General features: G+C 51.0%; 1 protein-coding gene across 5 annotated transcripts in view; it reads right to left on the bottom strand.

Moving 5' to 3' along the window:
- Positions 1-18,858, bottom strand: part of SYNJ2 (synaptojanin 2) — a 98,857-nt gene that overhangs the window by 12,144 nt on the left and 67,855 nt on the right. For 2 of the 5 annotated variants that reach the window (XM_081250697.1, XM_081250701.1), the window contains 11 exons: positions 18,266-18,438; positions 16,782-16,863; positions 15,909-16,058; positions 15,662-15,827; positions 12,808-13,002; positions 11,444-11,525; positions 10,692-10,832; positions 8,959-9,151; positions 6,750-6,908; positions 4,867-5,023; positions 3,749-3,866 (listed from right to left, as the gene is read on the bottom strand). In XM_081250697.1, coding sequence (XP_081106823.1) covers positions 3,749-3,866; positions 4,867-5,023; positions 6,750-6,908; positions 8,959-9,151; positions 10,692-10,832; positions 11,444-11,525; positions 12,808-13,002; positions 15,662-15,827; positions 15,909-16,058; positions 16,782-16,863; positions 18,266-18,438 — 1,616 coding nt within the window. The remainder of the gene's footprint in view (positions 1-3,748; positions 3,867-4,866; positions 5,024-6,749; positions 6,909-8,958; positions 9,152-10,691; positions 10,833-11,443; positions 11,526-12,807; positions 13,003-15,661; positions 15,828-15,908; positions 16,059-16,781; positions 16,864-18,265; positions 18,439-18,858) is intronic. The other 3 variants (XM_081250700.1, XM_081250698.1, XM_081250699.1) reach the window with 3 other exon arrangements.

Genomic DNA, 18,858 nt, shown 5'->3' with positions numbered 1-18,858 from the left:
TAAGCTCTCCGGTCCCGGGGTTTCAGTCTGTCTTTCCCCAACCTTATTCTCTTGGCATTTCTATCTAAGGATGATGTGAGAGAAAACCACAACAGCCACGAGCAAAGCTTCTTTACGTGCAGCCCCAGGACTGCCGAGGATGCAGAGAAGAGGGGATTCTCCCTGGGCTAGGGGTTTTCAAGCTTTTTGGGGGGCTATTTGGCAACTTGTGTTAGGAAACTCAAAAATGTTGATCTTTCGACCAATGACTCTCAATTCTAGAACTTTGCTCTAAGGAAATGACCAGACAGACGGTCAAAGATTTATACACGAGGTTGATCATTACAGCACTGCTGATGGAAGGAACAAAGGGGAAACAATCTAACTGTCCCAGGATAGGGAAAGCGTTAGGTTGCGATGCAGCCACACGACCATATGCCATGCACTCATTAAGAATAATGTTGTAGAAATCTATCTGACATACACAGAAAAACACATCAGCAGGAAATAATGCAAACCTTGTTGTAATTTTTATACAGGGGTGGGTTTACCCTACAAAAAATTTAGAAAATCCTTTCTTATGAAGATTATGTAATCTTATTGAAGACATGTACAATATTAGGTGGAAACAAAGCATAATACAAAATAGCATATAATACAGTGGCAACCTTTAAAACCAGGGAACATTGAAAAAATTAAGAGATATGGGTGGTAAATCAGTAGTATCCCCCCAAATTCATATTACTAATATTAGATTTTTTTTGCCTCTAGAAGCAAGAAAAAAAGAAGACGGAGAAAAATCTGACACAGGGATATGCACTGGCGGTTTTTTAAAACTTTCTGTGGGAGAAAAACTTTCCCGAGGAGCCTCGTGTTAGAAGCGGAGCATCTCTGATCAAAGTGGGTGCGGACACGGGAAGGCAGCCTCACTCACTCAGCAATGAAAAGGGACCAATCACTGACACACCAGCAACTGGAAGAAGCTCCAGAGAATCCTGCCAAGTGAAAAAAGCCAGTCCCCCAATTCTGTTCCATTTTATAACATTCTTGCAATGACCGAATGCTGGAAAAGGAGAGGAGTGGTTGACAGGGGTTGGGGGGGTTGGGGGGTGAGGGAAAGGAGGGTCCCCGTGGTGACAGACGTTCTGTCCCGACCACATCGACGTCAATATCTGGGTGGGACACTGCGCTGTAGGTTACAGGGTCTTAGCGCTGTGGGGAGCTGGGTAAAGGGTGCACAGGATCCCTACATTATTCCCTGTAACTGCAAGCGAGTCTGTAACTACCTCCTAGTAAAAAGCTTAATTTAAAAAATTAATGTATACTCAGCCATAAAAAGAAACGAAACTGAGCTATTTGTAGTGAGGTGGATGGACCTAGAGTCTGTCATACAGAGTGAAGTAAGTCAGAAAGAGAAAGACAGATATCGTATGCTAACACATATATATGGAATTTAAGAAAAAAAAATGTATGAAGAGCCTAGGGGTAAAGACACAGACCTACTAGAGAATGGACTTGAGGATATGGGGAGGGGGAAGGGTAAGCTGTGACAAAGCGAGAGAGAGGCATGGTCATATATACAGTACCAAACGTAAGGTAGATAGATAGTGGGAAGCAGCCGCATAGCACAGGGAAATCAGCTCGGTGGTTTGTGACCACCTAGAGGGGTGGGATAGGGAGGGTGGGAGGGAGGGAGATGCAAGAGGGAAGAGATAAGGGGATATATGTATATGTATAACTGATTCACTTTGTTATAAAGCAGAAACTAACACACCATTGTAAAGCAATTATACTCCAATAAAGATGTAAAAAAAAAAAACCAATGCAGCAAGTAAGAAAGCAAATGATAACAGTTCACATAACATAATCCTAATTTTCTTATCCACATTTAAACATCTATAAGCTTGCGTGCACGTGAGCACACACTACACACACAGGTTAATATTTCGGTGCAAAATGTACATGGAAAATGCAGTGGAAAGACACATAACGAACTGTCACCAGACATGGTCTCAGAGCATGCGACTATGGATGATTTGTCTGTGCATATTTCCCCTAATTGTCAAGAACCAAGATGTTCTGGTTTTGTAATTAGAAAAATCAATAAATGTCTAAGATGCGTCTCAAACCAGGATGCTCAGATCCGCACTGCCCAGTCTTCCCAGCTAAGTAAATGCTACTTCATCCTTGTAGCTGCTCAGGCCAAAAACTCTGGAGTCACCCTCACCTCGTCTCTCTCACACCTACACCCACTCCATCAGCCGGTTCTGCTGGCTCCACTTTCAAAACCTATCCAGAACCCACCACGGCTCACCATGGCAACCCACGACCACCCTGGCCCAAAGCCACCCCGTCCCTAGCTTCCTCCCTGCCTCCCTCCTTCCACGCTGGCCCCGCTGGAGTTTCTTCAGGTGACTCTGTTCTAACCTGGCCATGCAATGCCACGGTGCTCACAGCGAAACCCAACGTCCTTTTTACGGCCCACAGGGTTCCACGCGGCTGATTCCTGCTCATCTCACCTCGTTTCCTGTGACCCTTCCCCCTCCAGCCTCTCTATTCTCCGAACTCCTAGATGTTCACTCCACACTCCCGCTCTGGAATGCTCTCTCCCTGATACCCACATGGCTCACACTCTCCTTTCCTTCAGGTCTCGGCTCCAAGATCACCAGAGGCACCTTCCCTGAACACTGGGTATATAATAGCACCAACCCCTTGACTGACCCCGGCCACTACTTTTTTTTTCATTCATGGCACTTCTGTTTCTTGTCTGTCTGTCCTCACTAGAAAATTCCTTGAGCACATGATGGTTATCGCCTGTTTTGTTCACTGCTTATCCTCAGCGCCAGGAACAGGGCCTATATATCAATATAAGGCCCCCCAATAAATACTGGTTAAAGGAATGCTTCTAAATATACTCACTGAACTAGCAAACCTGAAAGTCATCCATCTGTAGATGTCCCCACGCTCACTTCTAGGTATGTATTTGCCACAGCAGCTTTCTCAAGAAATCAGAAGCATCGAAAGATTTCGACCTAGTGGTTGACCAATCGCTCACCACCAACTCTCTTTCTTAATTTCTTTTCTTGTAAAAGTTGAAACGGACATGATAGTTTTGGTAGCAGCCGTGGGAAGGTCAAATGCCATCTTCTGTCTTTAAAGATGTTCTACAAGAATAACCTCCCTCTGAGGCCAGTCCCGGTGCGCACCGAGCTGACAGGCCTCTGCTGCTGTGCTCCACCCTTAATCCACAACGCACTAGGCCAAAGCAACAGCTCAGAGCACCAAAAACCCTGAATGCAACACTGTAAAACCCTATGGTGTTTGCAACAATGAAACCCTGGAAAAAATATTCATCGGTAGATGAATGGGTAAATTGCGTGGATATATTTAGCGGGATACTGGACAGCGGTTACAAATGGAAGAGTCAGCTCTCTAATAATGACGTGACTGTATCTCAAAAATGGTTAAGTAACAAACAGAGCAAGTTGCACAATGACATAATGTATCAGAATTTAAAAGACATAGAATACCACAGGTTGTGTCTTTGCAATTTTCATAAACGATGTTACCTGTGACATGGAGAAAGGACAAAATGTTAACAGTGATTAATTCTTAGTGGCAAGTACACAGCTACTTGTCATAGTGTTCTCTGCTCTTTACTGTGTGTCACACACGCATTCGGATGGGGAAGGCAGGTCCGTTCTCTGCGGGGAGCAGCCAACCCTGCCTTCCTCAGCAGAGGATGTGCCCACGGCAGCCAGGACCATACCTGTGGTCAGACGCTTGCAGCTCTGCTCGGCCGTAATACTTGAGGGCACCAGGAGACCAGGCATGTCTGACTTTGGTGTCAGCGTCCAGATCATTGTCTAGAAGGCTGAGCTCTCCAGCTACTCATGGGGATTCCAATCAAGAGACACACATACAACACAAAATTGTATCAACATTCATGATTGCCGATTACAGACACGTGCACCAGGGAGCTGCATCCCGGACCACCTCCTGTCTCAGACTCAGCCATTCTAACCCCCTGGGCTTGAAACCCTGTCAAAGTGGCCTTGGGACCTGGGGTAAAAACTCCTCCCCAGCGGGCAAACTGGGTGAGAACACAGAAATCGCTCCTGCAGGGATTTTGCCTCAGGCCCATGGGAAACAGGAGACCTGCAGCTCTTTGTACAGCAGGAGATGCAGAGACTAAGAACCTGAAGGCATCCGGCCTCTTGCATAGATGTCCACAAAAGTGATCTGAACAAAAATGCATCTTCTCAATCTGCAGGTGAGATTTCTGGGCTTTGAAATCTCAGCATCCCTCTCACCAGAAAAGCTTAGTTGTTTATGTGTTAGTTTATAGGCATTCGAATTTTAAACAAACTGCACTTCCTAGCTGGGTATCAATAACTGTTCAAAACATGATAGACCACTAATTGATAAAAAAACAAAAACAAAACAAAACTCTCATCTTTCCTGGGTCTTGCTCATATTTGATTTGGAATTGGGGCTTTAAGCAGATAAGAGTTCGGTTGAACAAAAGGGCTGGAAAAAAGGCATGAGTGTGAGAGGCAGAAGCGCCAGAGAGGAAGAGCTGTAGCCTCTCTCCTCATCCCTGCTGGGAACAAAAGGTGGCAGGGTGGTGTAGGGGGACAGCCGTGAGGCAGGGATTGGGGGAGCCAGGAGCAGAGTCTCTAGAAAGAAGCCAGAGGGGAGCTCCCCCAAAATACAACTCCCAAAGCTTAGGGCTAACATCTGGGATGACTTTTGAGTAGTTCTGGGTTATCAAGAGAATTGTTATTTATATAACAAAGAGCGCTGGACTAAAGAAAAGTGATCTTCCTTCTATGGTACTGATCACTTGCCCTCTTCCAGCTCTGAAAGCGCACACATCTCAGGCACCTGTTCTGTCAAAAGGATGCCTCTTCCTCCACCACAGGACCCTGTCCGTCCAGGCCGGGGTGCGGCATTTGTCACTTGTGTCGTAGGCAGCAGAGCCAACATCATACTTGTAGGTGGGTCCAAAGTCAATGGTGCCTTCGTGAAAGTCTTTAAAAATCTGTTGGGAGAAGAAGTCACAGGACCATCTTACTTCTCCTAGATCATGTACATTACATGCAAATAGAAGGCACGTTCCAGAGTGTTTTTTATTCCTAAAGTAACAGAAGCTGTATCGTATTTGCAAATATGTCAAAAACTGGACATATAGGTGCCTTTTAATTGGCAAAAAAGATGATGATTGTCACTTTGCTCTGCTGACTTACACACCATTGGGTCTCCCCCTAACCTCAGCACCCAGTCTGTCACACGCCTGCTTGTCAGCGCCTGGGTGACACTGACAGGCACAGGCTGAGGGGAACGCCCGGCCCAGCCCCGGCAAGGCCTTGATCCATATTTGTTAACAAAACCAGTTGGGTGAAAAGCAGCCCAGAACTGAAGTCCGGCCCTCCTCCGTCTTCACTTAGCTCTGGTCCAGCCCTGATGCTGCGGGAAGACCCAGGAACAGACATTCACTCAGCGCCCGAGGGGAAGGGTGTGGAGGATATCCACAGGAAGAAGGAAGAAAGACCCTTTGCAGGAAGGAGTGGTGTGGCTACTCTGCCCTCTGGCCACCCCCAGAGACCCATGTCACTGAGGGGGGACGACAGGAAACCTCGAGGCACATCCAGATCTCACTGCAGGCGGAGCCTTAACCTCCCTGCCTGCGCCATCTAACCCGCTGCATTTTCACCAGGGAAATGGAATTTAGCTGTGCCTCCCTCCCCTCAGCCTGTCCTGCTAGGAAGCAAACAGGCACCAAAACAACAAACAGTTTCAGGTGGGAGAGAAGATAAGCTTTGAGCCATGTGGAGGCCAGCCAGTGTGACCCTGAAGAACGGAGGACAGATGCTATGGCTGAATCTTCCCTATTACATCATGGCCTAAGGAGGCACTGAAAGACCACACCAGGTCAGGGAGGGGAAGTCTCATCGGAAGCGTGACAGCCTTGGGCTCTGTCATGCCTCTGTTTAGTGACTGTGTGACCTTGGACACGGTGTTTGACTTTGGCCTCAGTCTTATCTATAAAATGGGTGTAATACCTAATCTGTAGGATGGTCTTGAGGATTATGTGTACAAGTTGGCGTGTAAAGTGTATTAGATCTTGTTAGTGTATTAAATTAATTTATTTGTTAGTATGTTCACTAACAAGAAACAGAGATATCACCAAAATAAAATGTTCTGAGCAGAATCTAGCGTGTCACTTGCTGGTTTAGTGTACCTGACACACAGCCGTCCCTATGAGCGTCACCCTGAGTACAGGGCACGTGGACTGCGTACATCACACCCACCAGCCTCACCGGCCATGTGCTCAGATGCTGACATGGGGCTGTCTGAAGCAGCTTGGACTCAAACTGAGCACAGCTGGACCAGGGCTCAGCTTGTGCGAAGGAGGAAGGGATAGCTGACCACCCCTCCAACCACAGAGCGTGGCAGAGAGGCTCCTGTCGCCCTGAGCTCCTGCGGTGGCTTACGTGTATCCAGTGTCCTTTCATAGAGCAATGGCCCCTCTGGGCATGTGAAGACACAGATCCTGACCGTGGCCACCGAAAGGAGGAACAGGACGTGAGTGTGGATGGACGCTCACATTTCTCTAACTTCTTACGCCAGACACCTTTTTTTTACCATTATCAGAATCAGTTAAATTCACGCATGAAGCTTAATTCGCAAATGCTAGCGTGTACATTTAGCAGAAGCTATTCCATGTTGGAGCAGGTGTTAAAAACTATTTTAAAAGCACAACTTACTTTTCCACTTGATTTCTGTAGCTGTAGCTGATCAAATTCCAGGAGCTTCTTCCAGTCTTGGCGTTTAACAAAATAGAAGACTTCTTCGTAAGTGAGATCAATGCGGTAGTTGAAATCGCCGCACCAAAACACATAATCGTGAGAAAAAATGTTTCTTCCCTAAGTCATAAAAAAAAAAAACACGATGATTCGGCCCATTGCAAGGAAGGTGGGAGAAGGGAGAAAAATAAACTCACCGTACAGATGATAAGCAGATGTGTTTTTCTTAAAATGTTACTTAAGAAGAAAAGTCTGCTAGAGCATCTCATTTTTCACTAATCCCATAAACTTACTGAGGCACTTTCACATGGCTTAATTTTCAAATTTTAAAGTGTTTTCGAGTGGTTTGGAGAAAGCTCCAACTCTAACAGAGGGAGCATGACTACCAATATTGGTATTTACTCTGCCGAGTGGATCTCAGCCATCAGGATGTACCCCTGCTTTGTTATGTCTGTATCCTAAGAAGAATTGCCCATTCAGTGTTATGAGAATGAGGTTTAAGAAAATAAGTATAAATGCTCAGGACACACAACTTCGTAAAACCTGGTGGATTTCATACACTTTCATCCTGTGATCCCCCACCTCTCTCTGTCCCCCTCCCCCATCTTGCCCAGGGCAGCCCTGGAGAGCTGTGGCATCTTCCCCTCCCTTCCCCAGGAATCACAACAACAATAGCAGCAATGATATCAGCTGTCTACAATGCTGGGCTCTGTCCTGGGTCACACTGTCCTCCCAGCAGCCCTGTGAAGCACACACTAATGGCTCTCTGACAGATTTTTAAAAAATGTTCAGAAACTTTGCTGAAGGTTACACCGCTAGTACATGATAAAGACGTGAACTCAGATCTGCCAAGCTCCAAAATCTGTTTCCGTTAAACAAAAGACTGAAATTGTCACAGCCAAATAAATGTGCGGAGCAGCACTGCCTAATAGAACACTCCGTAGTGATGGAAATGTTCTCTACCCGTGCTGTCCAAAACAGGAGCCACCAGCCACATGTAGCCATCGAACACTTGAATTGTGGCCAGTGTGACCGAGGGATTTTTAGTTTTATTTAATGTTAGTTATTTTACATTTAAATAGCTACTTGTGGCTAGTGGCTACTCTACTGAACAGGTACAGAGTATTAACTTATAGGTACCGTCAATATTTCTGTTGAAATAAGCTGTAGTATAAACCCTTTAATTATTTTAAATGTGTCCCATGTTTGCTACTTTGAAACAGCACTTTTTAAGTGAGAAGGGTTGGACTTTTCTTTTTTAACTACATAGACCCACAAAGAAAATATTAGCCCTACATAATCTGGAAAACGACAGTTGCAAATTTCCCCACTCATTTATTTTTTAATCCAAGAAATAAAAACTCCAACAAGGATTACAGCACTTCTTAATGAAAACGAAGGAATTTTTGCCTTGAGGGCAGCCCAGTGAACAGGATGTCAGTTTTAAGGGACCTGGCCTCACATGGAAGAGCTCCGTGACCCAGCCAACCTTGTCTCAGGCACGAGCAGAATGTGTGGCAGGGACGGCTAAAGTCTACCCTCACTGCTGGGAAACAGGTGCCTGCACCAGGCTGAAGGTGTGCGGGACCATCATCTTCGCACAGAAAGGAAAACATTCAAATCTGAATTCGAAAAGATCCCCCGGTTTCAGAATGAAAACCTCTGGACCACCACTAGAGGGCGGCATGACGCACGGTATTGGCAACCGCAAGACCATACCAGGATCCAGAGCTCCTGAGCCAAGAATTCACTGGTTTCAGAAACGTGTACTCTCTTCTGAGCCACAACGGAATGTATGTGTGAGTCTCAAGAAAACCAAGTCTTATACTGGTTGGATTCAAATGTTCTTCACCAACTTGGACAAAGCATGGACGCACTGGTTTTCTTTCCCCATTCCGTACAGTTGAATTAGAGTAAGAAAACGCAGGGCACATCAGGACATTCAGGAAACGCACAGAGATACAGGAGGCAGAATACGCCTGGGCCGGACTCCCTGCTCACCGCTACTGCAGCACCCTGGTCATTTCCCCGCCGCCAGTGCTGAGCCCCCAGGGGCAGGGGCCGTCCTACGGTCGTATCGCCACCGCCTGCCCCTATCAGCAGCTCAGAAACCCGTGTGTGGGGCTGACCCGGGCAGGCGGGCCTCGCACGCCACTGCCTCGCTGCTCACCATCGGGAAGCTCAGCCTCTGGGTGATCTCCCTGTAGTCCTCGTTCCTCTCCTTCACCTGGGACTGCCCGGCCGTCAGGTGGCTGCATATGAAGCAGAAGCTGCTGCTGTGGAACTGGAAGCGGATGGCCACGGCACCCTTGTTCCCCGCCTTTCCCCCCATGCCCGTCTTCACTGTGTCAATCGCCACGTCCCTGGAACAGAGAATGCACACGCCGGGGGCCTCTCAGTGGCTCCGAAGGAAAAGCACGAGCAGCTTTGCTACAGAGAAGATCCAGGCGGCAGTGCAAGGCCTGCGATCTGAGAGCCTCAAGAGCATCAGCTCAGAGGCTGGTTCACCCCATCTTCAGCGGCCAGGCGCACAGGGACAGCGGGGCTGCCATCAGCTCCGCATCACTCCTGACCCTCCGCTCATCGTGGGCAGCTGCCCCGCGGGAGGGGCTGGAGCATCCTCTCCACGGCCCCAGCCCCGAGGTGCTCACATAAGCACCCCACAAAGCAGCATGGAGCTGAATCACCTCCACCCCGGCCCTCCGCTGCCGGTCTCGCTGCTGCGGCAGAAGCAGCATGGAGTTCCCCGCCCCCAACCCCATCCCACACGGCTCTTCTGCAAAGTACAGGGGGTGCCATCAGGTGATCAACACATTTTAGAAAACAGGAACCATCCAGTTATCTATGCTGGGCTGGGCGGGTGGTTTCCAAGCAGACGCCTGGCACTATAAACGCCAACTTACAATGCACACAGGTGAGTGCGTAGGTCCACAGGACCAGGGGCCAAAGCCTCCACCTGCTCCCTGGGACTGTCACCCAACAGACAAGGTATGGGGAGAACCTGTCAACAGTGTGCGAGCTTGAGGCTAAAGGCACACAGGTGTTGGGGCCTTAGTTGGCACCTGGGAAATCCGGAGCCCCTCGGCATCATGTTCTATCTCTGACCTCTACCCTAACCTCACCTTTACTCCGACCGCGACTGACTTTTACCCACTCACCGTGGACACTGCCAGTGTCGCAGCAAACCACTGGGGGACAAAGACTTTAACATTTATCCCAAAGGTCATAGAAGAGGATTATGAGCATAGAGCGCAGTCTTGCTCTCCAAGTATCTCTTTGTCTGGTATCGGCAAAGAGAAAGACCAGAGGACATTCCGACAACGTGAATGAGACCAGGGAGCAACGGGTGTTCCTCCCAAACCTTAAAACCCCCATGCACGCACACATGCACACACACACACAGACACGCACGGGCTTTCTAAAAGACACGCTTTTCCTAAGCTTTTTCCCTTTCTGACATTCACAAAGCTGTCTCTCTGGAGACCCCACAATGGGGTGGCAGTGGTAGAGGCCTTCTGCCCACACATCTTATTTAGAATTCTTTTAAAAAGAGACAAAAGAATTGGCATTTCCTGATGCGTTACCCAGCTCTTGGTCAGAGGTTTCCTGTCTAACATTTCAGCAAGGAATCCCTTTCCTTGTGCAAAACTGAGCCTGGGTGACAACCATCATGAAACACTCTTTCTAAAAGGGTCCAGCTTCCTGAGCTAGAAGGTTCCCACTGTGGCTTTTTAAATGCTACACAATATTCTATTCAGCTTGGTTTTTCCTTGGGGGTTTTGTTCCATTTCTCTAAAATAATGGCAGGTCCCGATTCCTGTTGCAGGAAGGGGGTGGGGGGAAGGAAGTCATAATCCAACAATCCCGTGTTCCCCCAGATGTTCGTAAGCCAAATGTTCTTACCTGATGAAGGGGACGTGGTACGGACGTACAAAGATATAAAGACAGACGCCGACCAGCTGTGCCGAAGTCAAGAGAATATACCTATGGGAGCGTGAGATGGCTTTCTGAAGCTGCTCACCCCACATCTTCCTGTTGGTGGTACTGGAGAAGAGAATGATGCTGTTTAGCGTGAGCTGGAAGCAGGCTCTCCCTCCTATCAACTCCTCTCACCCTGAGTTGGTTCTTTATTGACATCACGCTGCCTGCGCTCCTGCATTAGTGCCATGTGAGCCTTAATCCCTGCAATGGGCTATCCGCGTATTTCTGGTTGTGTTGTACACACCAAACATGTACCCCACCCAACCCCTGCCACCTGAACCCCAGCACAGGGCCCTGCTCATAAGACCTCCATAAAACCAGGTTTTATTATGTGTTCAGAAAGTGCCTTGAAATGGACCAGGAAAGAAAGAGCCCAGCTGACCTCGCACCAAATGTTAATCCAGTGGTTTTCTTTCCTTTCTTTCTTTCTTACACTCGCACACAGGAAACGTGAGTCAGCCGCCGCCCAGCCCGGCCCATGCCCTCGGGGCTCACACATGCCAGCTCGCAGCACCCATGGAGTACAGAGCCTAACCCACCCTTCCTTCTATTTCCTTAATCAGCAAAGAGAGAGGAAGGGAGAGGCGTATGTCCGTGAGGACGCAGCGGGAGCACAGTCAGAAGTGCAGAGGCTCCCGGCTCAGGATCCCAGCCCACCACGCCTGGCCGCCTACCTGGCGTTGACGATATTCCCTGCGCTCAGTTCCACCATCTCTTCAAACCCCACGGCAAACACGTCAGCTGGGCTGCAGTCATCTGCAGAACAAGCAGAAGACGAGGGAAGTCAGACCCACGGAGCCCTGTGCTCGCCCACGGCCTGGTGGCCCCTGCAGACCACGTGGTGAGCTCCACGCACCCACCTCCCTCCAGCTCCCACTGCACCCACGGCTCTTCCCTGGCTACATCCTGGAAACGTCACTAACCTCTCCAAACTCTGCTGCTTGCTCTGCAAAAGGGACGGTAGCGGTCACCTCCCAGGGTGGTCGTAAAGCGTAAATCGGAGAACACGTGTAGAGTGCCTGGACCGGTAACTTCCACATGCAACAGACCCCCCGCCCCCCAACCAGACCCTAAGTTGCCAGGGGGCAGCACTGGCTCATACTTGTTTGTATCCCTCAGTACTTTTCACAGCGCTGGGCCAGCCTTGCCGGGATCATGTCTGACCGTGGTCCTGTCCCAGGGCACTGTTGTCCTGGTAGTCAAAGAGGACATCCAGCCCTGCTTGGGACCCGCTCTGATGAAATCTGCCCCAGACACGCCCGTTTTACAGGGAGCACAGCGAGCAGACGTGTTGCGCATCCGTTCTCTCTTTGCCCCTTTTAACAGGGAAGCTTAGGTTAATAGAAGCCCTGAAGCCACCTGCTGCCTGCCTCCAGATGTGTCCTGACGCTCAGCTGCCTGAGGCATCCCAGCGACTCCGAACAAGGTACTCAAGCTACCCGGCCCCCAACCCCCTGCCACGTGCGGACAGTGCACAGAGAGCGGGGACGGGGCTCTGGGCACCAGTCCCGGACAGCTGTCGATCAAGATACGTAAGCAGAGCTGGCCCCGCCCTCCGCCGCACGTCAACAGGCAGGGAACCGGACCACGAGTCTTTCCAGAATCCAAGTGAGCGGGAAAAAGCAAAACCCCTACATAAACGCTGACTGGAGAAAAAGTACGTGGTCGAGTCCTGAGTTCTCAGGCCATTAAATATTACCTTGCACAATGTAAGACAAAAGGTGAGGTATCAACCTTGGAATTGTTTTATTCTTAAAAGGTACACAGGGAATTCCCTGGCAGTCCAGTGGTTAGGACTCCACACTTTCGCTGCCGAGGGCCTGGGTTCGATCCCTGGTCGGGAAACTAAGATCCCGCAAGCCGTGGCCAAAAAAAAAAAAAAAAAAAAATGTGTCTGTGGTCTAACCTTCCACGGAGCTTTCTAAACATTCCAAGGAGCAAGAAGGCCAAATACCCAACTTCCCAAGTCCACCTGCAGACGAGGCGAGACGGCGGACAGGGCTGGGGGTCTGCACCTGCCTGTCCCGGCCACACTCACCCTGGGATCCAGAGACTCCGGAAAACACGGGCGCATCCAGCAGCCAGTCAGCCAGCTCGGCAGTGCCCAGCAGGTTGCTCCTGAACTGCTTCCCTCCATTCACGTTCCAGGTGCCCACGGCGACGCGCACCGGCTTGAAATTTGTGAACTCCGACTGGCGCTCCGACATGGCTCGCAGGATCCTGGGAGTCACTGCTGGGGGCACAGAAAGGCCATGTTTGCACCCCAATCCCCATGCACCCCCCCCCAGAAACACGGCCAGGCTCTCTGTCAGAGGGGGATGCACAATCCCATCTATATGGACCAGTGGATGCTCCTTATAAAGGTGCTAAGAGGCTAAAAACCACCCACGAACACTTTCCTGTGGCACTTCTGCCCTAATGTCCCCTCCGCACCCTTCCCCCAACAGAGCCACAGAGGCTGTGACATCAGATCACAGGGAATCTCATCTTCGGTGGTCACGCCACGATTACTTGGGAATTTAATCAAGGGGACACTGCAACTTTCCATATTAAATATATACACACGGAACTTTAAGGGTCTGACACCCATTTTTGCATTTTCCACCTACCAATCTGCATGCCTGAAATGTTTTGTTTTACCTCAGACTTAAGCCTTTAAGAAATCATTCCTCTGAGCCAAGTCCATCCTCTAGAGAAGCCAAAACATAGTCCATTTTTTAAACTAGGGACTCAGCCTAAATATCCATCACATTTACTTTGCTATGAAATAAGATAAGACTCACTGTACTACTCAGAGCTTCTTTCCACATTGAGTGGGCCTTGTTTCCAGGGCTGACAAAATGTCACCTTGGCTACCAGAAGCCAAATAGGAGGTCCCCCCAATGATGGAAGAAAAAAAGTAGAAAAGGGGTAAGAAGTCATTTTAAGCATGGGCAAACTAATTTTTCAAAAACACCCAAAATTTCTAAACCAAGAGTTATACATTTTTATAAGGAAAAATGCTGGGTCTCTCCTTCTTTTCCATGAGCCCTCTAATGTTTACAGGCTCTGCGGGATAAGATGCCACTAAAATTTTCCCAAAGAAACCTCTAGCTCACTTATATGTGGACTCTTACACACACACACACACACAATGAACTCATAGATGCAGAGAACAGTTGTCAGAAGTTGGGCTGTGGGTGTGGCGAGGTGGGTGAAGGTGGTCAAAAGGTAGAAACTTCCTGTTAAATAAGTCCTGGGAATATAATGTACAGCGTGGTGACTACAGTTAACAATACTGTGTTGTATATTTGAAAGGTGTTAAGAGAGTAGTTCTTTTTTTTTTTTTGCGGTACGTGGGCCTCCCACTGCTGTGGCCTCTCCCGTTGCGGAGCACAGGCTCCGGACGCGCAGGCTCAGCGGCCATGGCTCACGGGCCCAGCCGCTCCACAGCACGTGGGATCCTCCCGGACCGGGGCACGAACCCGCGTCCCCTGCGTCGGCAGGTGGACTCTCAACCACTGCACCACCAGGGAAGCCCGAGAGTAGTTCTTAAAAGTTCTCATCATAAGAGAAAGAACTGTAACTCTGTGTGGTGATGATGTTAACTAGACTTTCTGTGGTGATGATTTTGAAACATATACAAATATCAAATCATTATGTTGTACACCTGAAACGAATGTAATGCTATATATCAACTATATCTCAAGTAAAGAAGAAAGAAAAAAAGAAACCTCTAGCTATTGAGGGAATCATGACAGTCTTGCCCCTGAGAGTGGAAGGTGTCCTCATCCCTGGGAGATTTCTACAGGGTCCTGGGGCCAGAATAGAAACAGGAGGCCACCCTCATGGAAGACTCGCCACAAATGACACCTGGCAATGGGAACAAGAACCCTTTCAAGCTGAGAAAGATTCCTGGATGAGTTAACACGCAAAGACATCGACTCTGACCCCAGGGGACCCCTCTCTACTTCTCCCTGCCTCTCGGTTTGGAAATGGTGCAAATTAAGTAGAAGAGTGAGCTCTCACGTGAGTCCAGAAAGCACCGGGAACCACAGTGACAGCTGGTACTGCGGACACATTCTTATCTTCTGTATATTGTGGTGTCTGACCTTCTGGCTGGGGAAAGACTGCCCCTCCCGGGGCTAAGTCAGCTCTCAGACTCAGCCAGAGCCTGTTACACGCAAACAAGCCACCCAGAGCCGTACCTCCTCCTTCTGGCCGGCACACCCCGGCGGTGATGTTCCTCTGCCTTAATCATCCTAGGACCAGGTCCCATCCAACTAGAGCCCATCCCTGGCCCAAAGCCCCCACGGTTACTCAAACTAGCCAGTCCTACACCTTGCCCAGCCTTCCCTACGGAAACCCCAATAAAGGCTGTGGCCTAAGTGCCCTTCTGGCTCCTGACCACCCTGGCGTTTTCCATGTGGTCCCGAGTGGCATTTCTAGACCTGTGAGTGTATTAACTTTGTCTTTTCCTGAGCCTCTCCTCTGCCTCCTCGTGTGGCTGCACCCGGCTGAGCATCTCCTAAGACACGAAACACGGCGGCAAACTGCTTAGATCAGCTGGTCAGACCATGAGACTGATCACGCTGGGGCCGTAATAGAAACAGGAGGCCACCCTCATGGAAGACTCCCCGCAAATGAGGGTTGGCAATGGGACCAAGAACGCTTTCAAGCTGAGAAGGATTCCTGGATGGGTTAACGTTCAAAGACACGGACACTTTGAGAACAGTCAAGGGTCAGATCTGAGCACAGAAGCTCCCTCCTGCTGCCCTGCAGCTCAGGGGGCGCCTGCCACCCACCATCTGGGATGACGTGAGGGGTGGGAAGGCTGGCTAGCACCCCCAACCACCGCCCTCTGGATGGCAGGGCAGCCGGACACCTCCCCAGGCAGAGCGGGAGCCCCTCACCCAGCAGGGCCTGGTTGTCCAGCAGCATCCTTCCTTTGTCCGCAGACTCTTCAGTGTAGACGTCCCCGACCAGCAGCAGCTTGATGGCCTCCTGCTTCACCCCGTCGAAGAAGTTGGACTGGATTGTGCGAGACACAGACCGGGCCCCGTCCTTCAGCTTCCCCACCTGCCACGGGCCAGACGACAGGCCGTGAGAGGGGCCCCTACGGGCACCCCCTGCCCCCCGTCCCCCGCGGCCTGCCCCTACCTTGGCCTTCCCTTCCAGGGCCCGGCTGCCCGTGAACATCTTGCTCAGGCTGTGCCCGTTCAGAGACCACATGGCTTTGAAGGACTCCACGAAGCGGTCGGCAATGGGCTTTGAATTCAGCCCTAGGCTCTCAAGCTGCAGGTGGAGGACCTGGGAGACGAGGGGACGGTGGTCACCAACTTCTCACCCGGAAGCTGCCCCACAGACGCCCAGGGCACACCACCAGGCGCCATCCCCGCGAGTTCCTACTCAGAGGGTTGCCGTGGGTGACTCTGTGCCCCCCAGAGGACAAGGCACCCTCGCAGCAGAGAATGGGGCTTCTACAGCTCACCCAACTTTATCTATACTTCACCCAGCCCTCCTCTGACACCCTCCCCCCTCCCTCCCCCATACCACCCGCAAACAGGACAGCAAGGGATGGACGGCAGGCGGCGCGGACCCCACTCCTCCTCCCGGCAGTCAGCCAGGAGAGGCCACCCAGGCAGCAGACCACAGGCTTCAAACTCCCTCCCAGGCTTCAAACCCAGCCTCATCTCAGGCGGTTCCACCCTGCCTTCCTCTAAGGGAACATTCACAATAATCACTGCCCACGGCTACCGTTTCTCCTTTGGGCCACGGTAGCACCTTTGGGCTACCATGTCTGGGGTGCATTCCAAAGTGTGTGAAAGCGTGCCTGTGATAGGCCAAAGGCATCTCACGGCATCGGCAAGCCAGCTACCCAGGGAGACCACTCTCTAGATGCCGGACACATCACTGTCCCCTCCCCTCAGTGGGAACGTCAGCCCGGTGAGGCCTCCCTCATCTTGCCGACAGGGTGCTGAGCCCAGCCTGTCCCCCTGAAGGCACAGGACACAGATGGCCCGAGAGACACACCTCGAGGGCGATGAAGCTCTGCACCGTGTTGGTTCGGTCCAGGCAGTCGAGACAGTTCATCCGCAAAGTGCCTTTCTGAAAACTTCGGGAAACAACACACACAAGTTACAAGTGCTGCTGGAAGGAGCACTGGCCATGGCACAATGGCCCATCTGACTGCAGGCCCCCAAGGAACCTCGTCCCGAGAAAGAACCCCTCACCTCCTCCCTGGTAGGCTGCCTGGTAGAGCCCACCCGGGCGGCCCAAAGCCGCCAGAGTTACTCAGCCCGGTGGATCCTAAGCTGTTTGTCTTTCCCACGGAAACCCTAGCGGAGGCTCCGCAACGGTACACGGCGCGGTGGGTCCCAGCACTGCTGCAGGGGTGGCCGAGCCCAGAGCGTGCTCTCGGCGGCCTGCACACCAGGGCCGTCACAAAGACAGTCAAATCCCGTTATCACCATGGTTACGTTCTAGAAAGTTTCGTGAACTGTTAGCGAATCCAACTGTTAACAAGGCAGCAAACGCTGAGTCACTGCTCCTGGGGGCCTATGTTCCCGTGAGCCTCTGTTCATGGATTTTCATCAACTAATCAATATATAACCTTGTGTTATGTGTGTCTCTGTTTAAAGAGACCTACTTTAATATATATTGTTGATTCATCCACAATCAAGTCTTGGCCATCAGCGCTATAACTCGTGCCTGAACGAAACTTCTCGAACACACGCACTCTCTCCGTGAGGCACATCACACCCTTTTTGGGCTTAGGACCCTGGACAGCACTTAGCACCACACCTGGGGGGCATTTTCAACAGTGAAACCTCCGACAAGATGCACAAAAGAGCGAAAATGTGGCACCAAGCAGACGGCACGGGAACACCTGTTTGCAGGGTGAGTTGAAACAAGAAGGCAGAACGGGGGCCTGGCTCCACCTCCGCCGGGAACACGCACGGCAGGCGCCTCGGATTTCTCACTGTTCTGGGCAGGTCTGGTGAACGACCGTGAACGCTCCAAGAGTTTGATTTGGGGTCACAAATAAACTTTAGCAAGTGGGCAAATCTGCAAATATGGAATCTGTGAATAATGAGCATTAACTGTACTGACTTGCGGAAACTGGACTTCCTTCTCCTCCGCTCTGGGCAGGGAATCCGCGTCCCAGTTCCCTTAGGCAATCGGGTTTATGCCAGCTGCCCCCCTTCACTCTTTCTAATTTTCATCACAGCTCGGATGATAAGTTATACGGTCACCGTGGCTCCACCGTTTAACCCGGTCCCCGCCAGTACATTTTGCCAGAAAACCATGATTTATCATCTGCTCACAAAATTCACAAGCATCTCCGATTGTGGGAAGGGAAAGGAGAAGGCCAGAACCCAAGGTGCCCGATACCAGCGAGCCTGCGGCCCCAGAAACTGCAAGCGTAGGAGCAGCGAGGGAGGGAACGTTCCCGGCAGAGCCCCTGCCACTCGGCAGCTCACCCGGCAGGAGGACGAGACGCAGGCGAGACTCACCGTGGACTTACGTTCTTGCCCCTGGCGAACACATCAAAGTCATCCCAGTGCAGCTTCAACTGTGGCCTCAGCAGGTTCTCCAATTTCTCTAGCTTCCCGCCTTTGGCAAACTGATGGAAGTCAAAGTTGATCATAGGCGTGTCGCCGGCGTGGCAAGAAGCCCAGAGCAGCTTCTGAAAGGGGAGGGAGAGGGTGGCAGGGCACCTGAGCGGCCAGCTGCGTCACTCGACACCGGGCAGGGCTTGGCTTGAAGGCTTACGGTGGACCCGGTTCTTTACCAGCCCCGACCCGGATCGGGCAGCACAGAACAAACACCCTGGGGACAAAACCACAAAGAGCATCTCGCCTGCAAAAGGGCAGAAGGTCCACCTTGGACAAAAGACAGCCAGAGTGGGCGTGGCTCCCCGGGGCAGCCCAGGGCCCCGCACCAACATCACCGCCCAGAGGGCTCTCTGGAGGATGCCCACGGGGAAGGACCGCTCTGTTCTGCAGGCACCCGCGTGCCACAGGCACACCAGGTACAGGGCAGCGCAGCAGGCTGCGGAGCTCATAATCCAGCTCCTGTTGCCCTGGTAACCAGTCCCATCCTGACG

The sequence above is a fragment of the Mesoplodon bidens genome (genome assembly GCF_964165515.1).
Source record: "Mesoplodon bidens genome assembly, chromosome: 12".
NCBI classification, from domain to species: Eukaryota; Metazoa; Chordata; class Mammalia; order Artiodactyla; family Ziphiidae; genus Mesoplodon; species Mesoplodon bidens.
The sequence above is the reverse complement of the archived record's forward strand: the minus strand, read 5'-3'. Positions and strand labels throughout refer to the sequence as shown.